Source organism: Astatotilapia calliptera, chromosome 19 (assembly GCF_900246225.1).
Source record: "Astatotilapia calliptera chromosome 19, fAstCal1.2, whole genome shotgun sequence".
Lineage (NCBI taxonomy): Eukaryota > Metazoa > Chordata > Actinopteri > Cichliformes > Cichlidae > Astatotilapia > Astatotilapia calliptera.
The window spans coordinates 15,361,661-15,377,608 of record NC_039320.1 but is presented as its reverse complement, the minus strand read 5'-3'; the positions used below and the strand labels follow the sequence as shown (position 1 = coordinate 15,377,608).

At 38.9% G+C, this 15,948-nt stretch overlaps 1 protein-coding gene across 1 annotated transcript in view; it reads right to left on the bottom strand.

The window, feature by feature from the left end:
• Window positions 1-15,021, bottom strand: part of LOC113011536 (immunoglobulin lambda-1 light chain) — a 47,953-nt gene extending 32,932 nt beyond the window's left edge. The window contains 2 exon segments of the mRNA XM_075410359.1: window positions 14,573-14,866; window positions 14,962-15,021. Of these exon segments, the coding sequence (XP_075266474.1) occupies window positions 14,573-14,866; window positions 14,962-15,010 (343 nt within the window). The 5' untranslated portion in view covers window positions 15,011-15,021.
• Between the last annotated feature and the right edge of the window lie 927 nt (window positions 15,022-15,948).

Genomic DNA, 15,948 nt, shown 5'->3' with positions numbered 1-15,948 from the left:
CAACGGCAGGGAATCAAATCCCGCAGTGCCAGACGTGTTCCGCTGCTGAAGCCAGTGCATGTCCAGGCCCGTCTGAAGTTTGCCAGAGAGCACATGGATGATATAGCAGAGGATTGGGAGAATGTCATGTGGTCAGATGAAACCAAAGTAGAACTTTTTGGTATAAACTCAACTCGTCGTGTTTGGAGGAAGAAGAATACTGAGTTGCATCCCAAGAACACCATACCTACTGTGAAGCATGGGGGTGGAAACATCATGCTATGGGGCTGTTTTTCTGCCAAGGGGACAGGACGACTGATCCGTGTTAAGGACAGAATGAATGGGGCCATGTATCGTGAGATTTTGAGCCAAAACCTCCTTCCATCAGTGAGAACTTTGAAGATGAGACGAGGCTGGGTCTTCCAACATGACAATGATCCAAAACACACCGCCCGGGCAACAAAGGAGTGGCTCCGTAAGAAGCATTTGAAAGTCCTGGAGTGGCCTAGCCAGTCTCCAGACCTCAACCCCATAGAAAATCTGTGGCGGGAGTTGAAAGTCCGTGTTGCTCGGCGACAGCCCCAAAACATCACTGCTCTCGAGAAGATCTGCATGGAGGAATGGGCCAAAATACCAGCTACTGTGTGTGCAAACCTGGTAAAGACCTATAGTAAACGTTTGACCTCTGTTATTGCCAACAAAGGTTATGTTACAAAGTATTGAGTTGTATTTTTGTTATTGACCAAATACTTATTTTCCACCCTGATTTACGAATAAATTCTTTACAAATCCTACCATGTGGATTCATGGATTTTTTTTTTTCACATTCTGTCTCTCACAGTTGAAGTGTACCTCTGGTGCAAATTACTGACCTCTGTCATCATTTTAGGTGGGGGAACTTGCACAATCGGTGGCTGACTAAATACTTTTTTGCCCCACTGTAGGTGCAAACACATGTGAGCTCTAAAAACGATGAGGAGATTGTTTTGTATTAAGGAGCTGTGATATGCAGCACTGTGGTAACTGGCAGCACAGAAGTACACTGCACTGATGTTCACAGTGAGATCTTTAATTGCTAATGTGCAGTTCTGGCCTTTATTTGCACTCCCATCTGTTTTCACATTGAGTGCAGGCTCTAGAATGAATTCTGAACTGCATCACAAACATACTGCTACCTTATGAAAGGACTTTAGGGAAGGGTAAGTCCTCAAGACTGCAAAAAGAGGTTTATTTGTATTTCTTTTAAGCTACTGTATATGCATTTGCCCTGAGAATGTGCTAATTTAAAATGTCCTTATTAGCAAATGTAATGTTTGGGACTAGTTATACATGACATGCAGGTTTTTAAATAGACTTACATGTAGGAGGGGTATGTTTAGTTTAAAACAATCCTCTTTGATCACTTTGAGATTTTGTATTAAGGGGAGGGGTTTTCAGTTCAGTGTGCATCGCTAGCTGCACAGTACTACACTGCACTGTGCTCAGGTGCCTTTAGATGGACCACTTTAGGTATGGTACGCTGTTAAGTTTTGTGATTACACACTGCATGAGTGTGTAGTTAACTTTCCATGGACACAAACCAAGCTAGATTATGTCTTCAGGTTTTTGGAAAATCCAAGGAAAAACCCTTAGAAAGAGAGAAAAACTATACATGATATGAAGTATTTTTTGAATCCAGCGCCACCTACTGGAAGGACATAAAAGTCAAGTCATTTCTAGTATTAGTTTAATGGTCAGTTTTTGTACAGCTTCTCCTACTTCTCACGTCACTGTGGATCCTAACAGCACAAAACTACAGACCACTGTCATTTAGCTGTGAATGATTCACAGTAACAGCCCCACTTCCAACTATTTCGTTGCTGGCTCAGTTTTTGTTTTTAAAGTGTACGTAGACGATAAGGGTCATGGTCTCTCCTTCACAAACCACTTTGTTAGTTTTTGTTTTGTCAGGGGTCCCACCATAATCTGACTTCAGCCAAATTGTGTCAAGGATGAGGCTGGAAGGAGACCTGTAAGAAAGAGAAAAAAAAAAAAGGCTTTTCTTCACCGTAAGGACCTCCCATTCCAGTTTTGGATTATAATCACAGGACCAATGTTGGTTAGAATGAAGGTGCAAGTGGTTGTGAACTCTAAGAGATAAAGACTAAGAGTGAAGTGGTTTTTGTATTGAGGAGCAGTGATATATAGTACTGTGGTATCTAGCAGCACAGAAGTAAACTGCACTGCTGTTCAGGGTGAGATCTTTTATTATTAATGTGCAGGTTTGGTGTGGATTTGCACTCCCTTTGATGTCGACCCTCCATCCAGGCTCTGGTGCTCCTTGGCTTACTACCATGTATCCCAGGAAATGAAGCTGTTTGCTTTTTGTTTGCTTGTACCAGAGGATCCGATCATAGCCATCTATACTGTGCGAACAGTTGATTTCAGCTGTTTGTTCTTGATTTTTATACATATTAGCTGGAGTCTGGAAGACTTGGTCACTGAGTGAGGAACCTGTGAAAAATATCAACGAAAACCCCACAACAATGTAAAACAAGCTGTATAAGAGTAAATCGTGGAAAAACTGAAAAGTTAAGAGTGCATTACCTGACACGAGGATAATGTTAAAGGTTATGCAGAAGAAAGTGATCATTATGTTGCTTTGCATGATTAAGGAACAGTCCTCTTAAGTCTACTGTGCTCTCATAACTGTACATTCAGCTGTTGATCATTTCTGTCATTTCTTGGTAATCCCTCCCATCAGGAAAATGGGCAGCGATGCAGTGAATTTAGCAGCTACTGTATTGTAGACGTACTTACTAAAGGACTTAAAATAGCAAAGACCTGAGCTGAAAAGAAATTTGTAAGAGAATATTAAGTCAGAACCTTATGGAACACGTCTCTCCAACAAAAATATATTTTTAAAGAGTGTTCAGTGATGCATTTAATCCAGAATACAGAATGCCATTTCAAATTATTGAAAGAAGGCATCATTTTGTCCGTATTAACTTAATTGTTTTAGAAATTATTAGAAACTGATAATTAGTGGCTGTATGTGTAAGTAACTGGAATTTGATCATATCAAGTGGGAGGAGTTTTATCTTGGAGAAAGTGTAATATTTGTGTTCTGTGAGTGTTTCTGAGCCACTCGAGTAAAAGTGGCGCACTGAAAGATGTACTGGTTGTCTTTACTATATGTGGTGTTAAAAAAAAATCTAATTCATCTTTGCCTGAATAATATCTAGAATTTATGATTAGATACATTGCGCAGCCTTTAAGATTTGTGAATTGTAGTATTTTACGTACTAAGGTCACTGCATAAAGAGGTCTTTGCAACTCTTAGTACCACAAAAGTCAAAGTAAACTTTGTCATCTCTGCTGTATCCAATGCAGCATACAGAGAGACGAGACGACGAGGCTCCGGTTACATCAGTGTAAAAACGAGCTAATAAATAGATAAAAGAAGGAGGGAGAAGAAAATAAATAAATATACGCTTAAGAGTTACAATTAGAATTTACAGTTTACAATTTATAATTTGGAGTGGTTTAAAGTGACCAGTGTAGCAGCTTGTAAACCCAGAGCAAAAAAGATTGTCCATAGAGCAGCAGTGGTTTACACACCAGAGGTAGTGGTGTGTAAAGTGCAAAAGAGTCAGTTAACAGATTGTGTGAGTGTGTGTGGTGAGGGGGAGAGGGAGGTCTGGTGGTGAGTTCAAAAGGGACTGCAAGCGTTAATAGTAAAAAAAAAAAAAAAAAAAAAAAAAAAGGTCAGGAAGAGCATGTGTGCTGTTTTGAGTCAAATAAAGCAAAGCTTCTCAAATTCGTTGCTATTTGCAGGTTTCTTCCTGTTAATGTAAAAAGTACTTACTCTAAATAACATGCATTCTTAAAAGATATTAGAAACAGGGGTATATCAGTACAGTTTTGTACAAATCAATCGAACCACAAAACAACAGCTAATGCAGGTGTTTGAGAATGAATGTGGAGTTTTTGTAGAGTTCAGAGGGACTTTTTGCCACTGTGCTTCTCTAGCTGCACAGTAGTACACTGCACTGTGCTCTTTTTGTGTCACTTTGACTATCAGAGAGCCATTTTTTGCTGTGTTTCGAAATGATCTTTATATTGGTCTTCATCAAATGTGACAACTTGGTACTGTAAAAACCCAATGAGTTTCATAGCTGTCTCTCCGGGTGGCTGCTGGTACCAGAGCATCACCCTGTAGTCAGTCTTTTCATGGCTGCAGAGAATCTCCACTTTGGATCCGACATCAGTGATGACCCCAGAGGGAAACTGACGAACCTCAATACCCAGACAGACACCTGAATAGAGAATGACAAAAGATTGCATTTAAATAAAAGGAGATTAGACATTTAAGGAAAGAAATTCCACTTTCTGAAGGGCTTATTGTGTGCAAACAAGGCATTATTACCTGTCAGGCACCAGAAGAAGAGATGATGAATCATGCTGACACTTTGCTGATAAAGATGTTTAAGATTTTTAGGGATTTAAATTACTACAATTTGATGTCAAACCCCCACTGATCTTTCTTAAAGTTTAAAAGTAAAGTGAAGTAAAACACTATACTGGCTGGGATCTAACCAAGAGGTGGGAGGAGTAGCTTCAGTTTAAAACATCCACTTTTATTAATGGTTCTGTTTTGTTTCAAGGGGAGGGGTTTTCCTTTCATTGTGCATAGCTAGCTGCACAGTACTATACTGCATTGTGCTCAGGTGCCTTTAGATCAACAATAAACTGAGATGCGTTCTTTTCTTTCTCTGCTCTCAAATCTCCAGTAATATTGAAGTGTTTCTCCAACAGTTCCTCATTGTCTTTGGACTATAGCAGCAATGTATTTCAGAGCTTGGTCTTCTGTAGCATGAGCATGATTTTCCATGGCTGCAGACCAGCTGGGTTTGTCTCATACTGTTCTGAAAAATTTCAGAGGTGCTTGGGAAACTTCAAAAGTTAAAATGAGAGAAAATTAATATTCTACAGTGATGACATGAAGTGGGACTCCTAAATGATGAATTTGATTACCAATAGACCAAAACAAACTGACGTCAGCATGATGAGCTCCTGTCTGAAGACAAAAAACTGAGTGTCTGTAACATTCTTTTTTTTTTTGGGGGGGGGGAGACTTATAATGATAAATATTATAAGTTGCAGCCACAGAGATGAGACAACAAACATTATGAGCACAGCAATCATAGTGATAATCTACAAGGAGATGCAGCTGCTATTTATAGGTGGAGGTGTTGTGGAAGTTTTCCATTAAATAAAGCCTGCAGACAAGCGGTGAGCGGTAGCTAACATTCTTTAATCAAAACACAAAGAACAGAAAAACCAAGCTTGGTGGAAAGCCTGCATGATCGCGGGGCAGACGGTCAGCAGAGTCTCACCCGAGCCTAACATGGCTCTCAGTTAAATACCTTCTTCAGGAACAAAAGGCAGTACACAGCTGTTTCACACCTTAAGGTTCACACTCCCTTGCTACCTCCCAGAGTCCTCGAAGAGACAAAAGATTCTTCCTGTGGCGTTGTCTGCTCCCCCCCCCAACTTCCTTACCAGACCCCCACCATCTGTACTGTGTGAGTGTGAGACATGTTAAAATCCAGTGGCACGAAGGCATTATAGGGCTTTGGAGTTGACGTCACACCGCAATGCATTATGGGAGCGCAGCGCCATTTTCGGGGTCTACGAATCAAACCAAACACACTGTGTTGGAACGATGACTACAAGAAAGATGCTTAAAAGCAGCTCAAAAGAGAATGAACTGTATAGAGACCGATTTCATTCAGAGGCGAAGCAGCGGTACTTGCAGAAAATAGCGTGCATTGGAAATGTGGACCCGTATGAAATAAGGCCGTGGAGTAGAAACCCTGAAGACCAACCGCTATTGACGTAGCCTGACATATTCTCGTACCTTGTTTGTGGAGTCAGCGCGTACAAGTCGTCATTCAAGCAAAGGTAAGTCAGCTCGAGTACTGCGAGTGAAATGCGTTTGATTTCCCTGCAAACATTCAGATTAGTGCAGCATAAATTCATTCATGAGGGGAAATGACAGTGAGAACATGTGGAGGCTGTTAGGTGGATAACATAATGAGTTCAGTGCACTGATGTGACACTGTCCTGAAGGATTGTTATTCTTTATGGTTAAAGAAATTGCACTAATTTATTAATGTTTATTATAAATAATCCTTATTATACATCTTGCTTCCATGTTTGTATCTTGTGTCACTAAAAATACAATTTATTTTAATTTTATATATTGATCAATGACCTGCAGAATCTCCTTATCATATTAAGTGATTCATAATTGTCACTTTATGCTTTCTCCATCTCTAAAGTGATGACATCCTTGCATTACATCCTTTAGGTTCATTTTCTGCAGGCAGGTTTCTGACAGAGAACAGGCAGATTTAGAATATAACATGCAGCGTTATATAGATGGATACATAAAAAAATGAAAAATTACATGTATGTGCTAACTTTCTAAACACTTTGTTACATTTATGATAAAGTAGATAAAACACATTTACGTCGGCCTTGGCTCATTAGTTCTTGTCTTTAAATGAACTTTGTCTGTGTGTGTTTCAGGTCCTGCACTCTCAAAGACTGAATGAACCAGCATTGCAGCCATGGGTCACTGTGAGCATCACAGGGAAGGTTGAAGCCGCCCACTGCACCTGTATGGCCGGAGTCGCAGAGACCTGCAGCCATGTCGCTGCTCTTCTGTTTAATGTAGAAGCAACAGTGTTGATCCGTGGCACAAGGACTGTTACAGATGAACCTGCATACTGGGTTTTGCTGGGTAATATGACCAAGATACAGCCAGAGGTTGGCCATAAGATAGACTTCTCCTCTTCAGCTGCCCAAAAAAAGGCTCTTGATCAAAACCTAAACAGACCATCTGTAGTGACAGGTAAAAGGAGGGGTCCTCAAAACAGAAAAATCCCACCTGCTACTGTGGAGGAGTTGTCACTGCTATTGGATACTTTGCTGGAACACAGTAAAGCTGTGGGTTGTGGGAATGACCCATAATGTTTTATCTAGGGGTCTAGATTTATGCCTGTAGTGCACTGTCATGTAAATAATTTGCATTTACTGAATATATACTCACTGAGTACCACTGTTCAAAAGTTGAATAAAGAAACAAACTAATTTTTGCCTCTTTTTTTTTTTATTGAAACCACCTTATAGAACATCACATCAGTTACAATGTAGAATCCATGTCATTTATAGTTTACAAATGACAAAATGTTTACACAAAATCATGAGTGTTTACATGACATCACCCACTACTAACATTATTTACTGTATCTTTTGGAAAAAATACAGAAATTTTAACAGCACAAGACTTAAGAATATTTAACAGGAGCAGGTTTCATTCTTCCCTGGTTTTATTATCACACTGTTCATCAAAACGGCAGCAAACCTTCACCATCTTATCCAGAAGGGTCCCCTCTTCACCCTCACATGGAAGAAGTAATCTGATTGGCATGGTGGTATGTTTGCAGCAGGTCCCTTGTGTAGCACTGGAACCCAGTCACGATGTTTCATCCATTTCATAGGCTGGTTTGCTGCAATAATGCCAAATATATATAGCATCTGTATAGATAGAAGGTAGTTCTGCAAAATCACTCACTAGACCCCCAAAATGGCGGATCGGGCCAAAATCCTTTCCACGCCCACCCCCGGTGACATCACGCTCCAAAGCCCTATACAGTAAAATAATGTGATTAATACATAAATAAAAGAAATTCCTATACAGAGGCTACAGGTATTACTTCAGTTACTTCACAGTAAGGAATTATTAATGTGATGTAATGAGGACTTGAGCAATCATAGTGAGACTACAATGAGATATAGCACCTATTTCAAATTTTTAAGCCTGCTACTGTTTATAATGGTAGGTGAAAGTTAAAGGCTTTGCTTCACAGCAAGGATCTCCTATTCATGATTGTAATCACAAGATCAATGTTGGTTAGAATACAGGTGCAGGTGGTAAGTGATAAAAATTGGTAGTGAGGAGGTTTTTGTATTGTGGATCAGTGATATGTAGCACTGTGGAATCTAGCAGCACAGAAGTACACAGCACTGCTGTTCATGAAGAGATCTTTAACTATCAGTGTGCAGGTCTGGTCTTTATTTGCATTCCCACCAATTGTCACAGTCACTCCAGGCTCTACAGATGAGCTTGTTCCCAACATGTATCCCAGGAACTGCATTTGGCCGGTTTTTGTTTGCTTGTACCAGAGGATTTGATTATAGGTGTCTATACTGTGTGAACAGGTGATCTCAGCTGTTTCTTCTAGATTTTTATACATATCAGCTGGATTCTGGTGGACTTGGTCACTGAGTGATGAACCTGTGAAAAATATCAATGAAAACATCACAAAAAATGACAACAAGGAATATGAGAGTAAATGTTGGAAAATGGAAAAGTTAAAGTGCATTACCTGACACGAGGATGATGTTAAAGCTTATGCAGAAGAAAGTGATCATCATGTTGTGTTGCACGTCTACATTCATGAACATTATGTCTTCTGTACATTCAGTCTGCTGATCATTCACGTGTAATTTTTGGGTAAACCCTCCCATCAGGAAATCGGCAGTGATGCAGTGGATTCTGAAGAGCCACTGCACTACAGACATGCTGCCACCTTATGACAGGACTTCAAATGGCAAAGACCTAAACTGAACAGAGATGTGTAACAGAAATCATAATGTGGATGGTTATTTCCTCAGGACTGTGCAAGCTCCCTGTAGTGGTTCTAATCTGTGGTTATACACTGGTGACCATGTTAGAAGGTAAAGACTCTACAATAATAATAAGATCATGTCCCAGTGTAATAAAACTATCACATTGGTACAAACACCAAATCAAGCTTAAAGAGAACTAGCAACTATTTCTTCCGTTTGGCAACAAACAGCATTTTGATGCAGCACCACTTCAGGCAGATGTTCTGCAAAACACAGTCATTTTTCCTACTGGTTAACATGATGAACAAGTACACAGTCATAATTGTTTTAAAATTTCTCAGATTATTTTGAAATATAATTTTTTATATAATATAATGTTTGACATGCTACAGCTTTAATCAGCTTGTTAATTTTGCAGACAGTTTGTCTCATCATCAGTTCATTGAAACATTTAATTCAAGAGAACAGAAATGATGATGGAAACAACAAGTTTAAAGGCTTCATGTTTGATGTCAAACAACATGTTCATTCATATCCAACATGAAGGTGGTCTGTGGGGGCGGAGGTGCAGCCTTATTATGTCCTCTTTCATTTGCACTGATATCGCTTTAGATTTTATACTGAATTGTGAGTTTGAAGCTACTAAATACAGTTCAACACTTTGACTAAACAGGCTGGCATGGCCATGAAACTACTTCTCAGTCAACTACTCAGTGAAGTATTGAAAATGGGAGACTGTTCAAAGCTGTAGTTCATAAACATTTAAAGCAGTGCTTGCGTTAAATCCATTTAATTAAAGTTGAAAGTCAGCACTTTGATCACATCTTTTTTGTGTGTGTTTAATTTAAAGTCCACTGTGGTGATTTACAGAGACAAAATTACAAAAATTGTGCGAAATAATTCTGAGTCTGTATATTCAAGCGACAACTGAATATTTTATTGTTTATTCTTTACTATTTAACTTTATCCATATTTTCTGTTCTGCTAATCTTCACTGTTTCACTGTTGGTCATGTCAAGATGCAAAGATTTGTTTCATTGTAAAACTAAAACTAGCAAACTTACCATCTGTTTTTCTAGTGATGAATTACTGTGAGCTTAAGTTCCAGCATGAATCTCTATTCTCTTATTTCACCTGAATTATCCAAAAAACTTGGGTTGCTTTTAAGTTTTTATTACACACTAGAAATCTCATTAGTCTGGTAAAATTGTAATAAGCCAGTAAAACTGTATCAAAAGTAAAAACCAAAAGCCACAAAAACAGGTGTCTCAAATCAGTTTATTTTCTTTTTTCAAACCACTGATGATTCCAGGCTGTGGGGTTTTTGTAAAGTTCAGACAATCTTTTTGTCATTGTGCATATCTAGCTGCACAGTAGTACACTGCACTGTGCTCATGTTGTGTCACTTTGACTATCAGAGAGCCATTTTTTGCTGTATCCCCACTCAAATCTCCTGTAAAATCAAAATGATCTTTATATTGGTCTTGGTCAAATGTGACAGCTTGGAAGTTTAAAAACCCAATGAGTTTCATAGCTGTCTCTCCGGGTGGCTGCTGGTACCAGAGCATCACCCTGTAGTCAGTCTTTTCATGGCTGCAGAAAATCTCAACTCTGGATCCAACATTTGTGATGAACTCGGAGGGAGTCTGACCAACCTTTACACCCAGACAGACACCTAGAAACAGAGAAAATGAATAATCAGCATATAAACTAAATATAATTAGGGATCCTTGGATGATAAATGTGATTACCAGTGAGCCAAAACAAACTGAATAATGTCAGCATGATGAGCTTCTGTCTGAACACAGAACAGTGAGTGATATGAACATTTTCCCCATGCACACTTTTATTGACGCCCTCCTCTTGAAACCAGCTGCTAAAGGTTTTGATGTCAGTATTTCTTGAGCTTCATCGCCACCTACTGGAGGACATAAAAGTCAAGTCATCTCTAATATCAGATTAATTGTTGAGCAGTTTTTGTACAGCTTCTCCTACTTATCACATCACTGTGTTTGCTGACAGCACAGAAATACACACCACTGTCATTCTGCTGCAAATCATTCACAGTTAGAGTGCCGTTCTCAGCTTTTGCTTTGAGAGCTGAATATTTGTTTTTAGGCGCCCCTCCATAGTCGGGCACCCCACCCAAAGCTGTGTAGACGATGAGTCTCATGGTCTCGCCCGGTCTTTGAATATACCAGTACATCTGGTTATGAGATATATCTTTTTTGTGGCTGCAGTTCATCTCTGCAGCTTCGTTAACATAACTCCATCTGATTTCAGGTTGTTGAGTCACATCCTGGGAAAAACCTGAAAGAAGAAAATATAAATGAATATTAAAAATACTCTGAGCAAACGTGTTCAGGTCTTACACGAACAAAAATGATTGATGTTTATGTACCTTGAAGCCACAGAGATGAGAATATGAAAGCGATGACCGGTTGAGCAATCATAGTGTTATTGTGCAATGCGATGAGAGAGACTTTCATTATTTAAGTCTCCTGCTTTTTATAATGGTAGGTGGAGGTTAAAGGCTTTTCCTCACAGTAAGGACCTCCCATTCCCTTACTGGGTTATAATCACAAAACCAATGTTGGTTAGAATACAGGTGCAAGCAGCTATGAGCTGTAAGAAGACTAACAGTGAAGAAGTTTTTGTATTGAGTATTATTGTTATGTAGCACTGTGTAACTAGCAGCACAGAAGTACACTGCACTGCTGTTCAGGGTGAGATCTTTAATTGTCAGTGTGCAGGTCTTGTCTTTATTTGCATTCCCATGAATTGTCACAGTCACTCCAGGCTCTAGAAATGGGCTTGTTCCTACCATGTATCCCAGGAGCTGCAGTTGACTGTTTTCTGTTTGCTTGTACCAGAAGATTCGATCATAGTTAGTTATCTTGTGTACACAGTTGATTTCAGCTCTTTGTCCTTGATTTTTATACATATCAGCTGGAGTCTGGAAGACTTGGTCACTGAGTGAGGAACCTGTGAAAAATGTCAACAAAAAATCTCACAACAATATAAAACAACAAATATGTGAGTAAAGGATAAAAAATTAAAAAGTAAAAAAGGTGCATTACCTGAAACCAGGATAATGTTTAAGATTATGCAGAAGAAAGTGATTATCATATTTTGTGGCATGATTATATTCAAGAAGTTGCATGTTAAGTCTTCCGTGCTTTCATAACTGTGTATTCAGCTACACTGATCATTCATTTGTCATTTCTGGTTAAACCCTCCCATCAAACAATGGGCAGTGATGCAGTGAATTCTGAGCAGCCTCTACGCCACAGACATACTGCCACGTTATGAAATGGCTTAAAGTGACAAAAACCTGTAACGGATTGTCCTTTTTCAGCACCTCACCATGTTATTCTATATCTCCTTGAACATCTTCATCATCTTTTCCTTCATCTATGCAGAACTATCTGCTATCTGCTCAGGAAACTGTGCATCCAGGCTTCAAGCAGCACCATTGGGTCAAAATTGATGGTGCATTAATATTCTCAGACCACACCAGTGAGTCCCAAAGTTGCTGACAGCTCAGAAGTTGCTTTTTATTTCCTTTTAAAATGATTGTTGTCATAGCTAACTCGATGCAGAAGATGTTTCCTGACCAACTGTTTCAGTAGTTTGACAGTAGATGTGGTGTAATAACTCAAAAGGCCTTCCAGAGGATATTAATAAAAAGAGAAGCATATTTTTATCTGAAATGGGAGCTCCTTTTTTTAAATCTCTTGCATGAATCATGTACCTGGAAGCCACAGAGATGAGACAACAAATGTGAAAAGCACTTGAGGAGTCTAAGGCTACGTTCACACTGCAGGCGGAAGCGCATCAAATCGGATTTTTTTTTTTTGACCCTATGCGACCCATATCCGATCATGGTATGACAGTGTGAACGGCACAAATCCGATATTTTCAAATCCGATCTGGGTCACTTTCGTATGTGGTACTGAATCCGATACATATCCGATGTTTTAGAAAGCGACTGCTGTTTTAATGGTCATGTCGCATTAAATCCGTCTTTTACGTCACTGACACAAGACAGACAGCAATTATCAGCGCCCGATAAGACATCGCGAACGCTTCCTGGCCATCCAGTGTAGATGTCAGTGAAACTGTTGGGAAGACAACGTAAACATTTTATTTGTACTGTATAAACTGCAGATTCTGACAGAAATCTGCAACTATCCTTTGAAGCACCGCTCCTCTCTAAAACAGCAATAATTAGGATAATTATTAGTTATCTACATTATTATGTAAATAACAAAATAACTTAAAGCAAAAATTGGTAAACGTAAAGTCTGAAGTCTTTATATTAAGGGCCATCAGTCAAACAATATTGTTTGCTCTGGGTCTAAACAGAGCGCGTTGTGTGTGACATCTTCTTTTGCGCATGCGGGCCGCTTTGAGGGTTCACACTAGAGCGCGTTTGCTGTCGCATTTTATTTGTAGTGTGAATAAGCAGACAAAAAAATCGGATTTGATCAAAAAATCGGAATTGAGCATTAAGACCTGCAGTGTGAACGTAACAATAGTGAACGTAACTCTACAATGAGAAGCAGCTGACATTGTAAATATTAATGCCTGTTGTTAATTAAAACCTTTAACCTCCTCCTATTATTATAAATAAATCTAAGGACCTCCCATTTTAGTACCGGATTATAATCACAAAACGAATGTTGGTTAGAATACAGGTGCAAGTGTCTGTAAGAGATAAAAACTGGCAATTGGAAGGTTTTTGTATTGTGGATCAGTGATATGTAGCACTGTGGTATCTAGCAGCACAGAAGTACACTGCACTGCTGTTCAGGGTGAGATCTTTTATTATTAATGTGCAGGTCTGGTCTTTATCTGCACTCCCTTTGATTTCAACCATCCATCCAGGCTCTATTACGTCTCGGGTTTTTAACATGTATCCCTGGAGCTGTAGTTGACTGTTTTTTGTTTGCTTGTACCAGAGGATTACATCGTAGCTGTCTATACTGTGTGAACAGGTGATTTCTGCTGTTTGTCCTTGAATTTTATACATATCAGCTGGATCCTGGTGGACTCGGTCACTGAGTGAGGAACCTGTGTTTTAAAAAGCAAACAAAAAACATCAGAAACCTCATCAGAAATAAATTTCCAATATAAGAGTAAATACTGAAGACTTGAAAAGTTAAGAGTGCATTACCTGACACGAGGATAATGTTAAGGCTTATGCAGAAGAAAGTGATCATCATGTTGTGTTGCATAACTAAACTCAGGAACAGAGCTGTTATGTTGCCTGTGCTTTCATAACTGTGTATTCAGTTCTGCTGATCGTTCATATCTCATTTATCGTTAAACCCTCCCACCAGGAAAATGGGCAGTGATGCAGTGGATTCTGAACAGCCATTATACTACAGACATACTGCCACCTCATGAAAATAAATAGTGTTTCTGTGTTTGAGTTCCACACTGTTATTTCTTTCTTTGTCTGTGAAAGCTTCGTTAACATAAGTCCAGTTCATTTCAGGGTATTGAGTCACATCCTGGGAAAAACCTGAAAGAAGAAAATATAAATGAATATTAAAAATACTCTGAGCAAACGTGTTCAGGTCTTACACGAACAAAAATGATTAATGTTTATGTACCTTGAAGCCACAGAGATGAGAATATGAAAGCGATGACCGGTTGAGCAATCATAGTGTTATTGTGCAATGCGATGAGAGAGACTTTCATTATTTAAGTCTCCTGCTTTTTATAATGGTAGGTGGAGGTTAAAGGCTTTCCCTCACAGTAAGGACCTCCCATTCCCTTACTGGGTTATAATCACAAAACCAATGTTGGTTAGAATACAGGTGCAAGCAGCTATGAGCTGTAAGAAGACTAACAGTGAAGAAGTTTTTGTATTGAGTATTATTGTTATGTAGCACTGTGTAACTAGCAGCACAGAAGTACACTGCACTGCTGTTCAGGGTGAGATCTTTTATTATTAATGTGCAGGTCTGGTCTTTATTTGCACTCCCTTTGATTTCAACCATCCATCCAGGCTCTAATACGTCTCGGGTTACTAGCATGTATCCCAGGAGCTGTAGTTGACTGTTTTCTGTTTGCTTGTACCAGAAGATTCGATCATAGTTAGTTATCTTGTGTACACAGTTGATTTCAGCTCTTTGTCCTTGATTTTTATACATATCAGCTGGAGTCTGGAAGACTTGGTCACTGAGTGAGGAACCTGTGAAAAATGTCAACAAAAAATCTCACAACAATATAAAACAACAAATATGTGAGTAAAGGATAAAAAATTAAAAAGTAAAAAAGGTGCATTACCTGAAACCAGGATAATGTTTAAGATTATGCAGAAGAAAGTGATTATCATATTTTGTGGCATGATTATATTCAAGAAGTTGCATGTTAAGTCTTCCGTGCTTTCATAACTGTGTATTCAGCTACACTGATCATTCATTTGTCATTTCTGGTTAAACCCTCCCATCAAACAATGGGCAGTGATGCAGTGAATTCTGAGCAGCCTCTACGCCACAGACATACTGCCACGTTATGAAATGGCTTAAAGTGACAAAAACCTGTAACGGATTGTCCTTTTTCAGCACCTCACCATGTTATTCTATATCTCCTTGAACATCTTCATCATCTTTTCCTTCATCTATGCAGAACTATCTGCTATCTGCTCAGGAAACTGTGCATCCAAGCTTCAAGCAGCACTATTGGGTTAAAATTGATGGTGCATTAATATGCTTGAATTTTCATTTCTATCACTGAATTCTATCCACTATATCCAGATTCATGAAAAAGCTACATTTTTCTCAGACCACACCAGTGACTGTGAGCTGTGTCAAAGGTGATTTTATTCAAAGGTTCAAAGTCCCAAAGTTACTGACAGCTCAGAAGTTGCTTTTTATTTCCTTTTAAAATGATTGTTGTCATAGCTAACTCGATGCAGAAGATGTTTCCTGACCAACTGTTTCAGTAGTTTGACAGTAGATGTGGTGTAATAACTCAAAAGGCCTTCCAGAGGATATTAATAAAAAGAGAAGCATATTTTTATCTGAAATGGGAGCTCCTGTTTAAAAAAAAAAAAAAAAAAAAAAAAATCTCTTGCATTAAACATGTACCTGGAAGCCACAGAGATGAAACGACTAATGTGAAAAGCACCTGTTGTTAATTAAAACCTTTAACCTCCACCTCTTATTATAAATAAATCTAAGGACCTTCCATTTTAGTACCGGATTATAATCACAAAACGAATGTTGGTTAGAATACAGGTGCAAGTGTCTGTGAGCTGTAAGAGATAAAAAA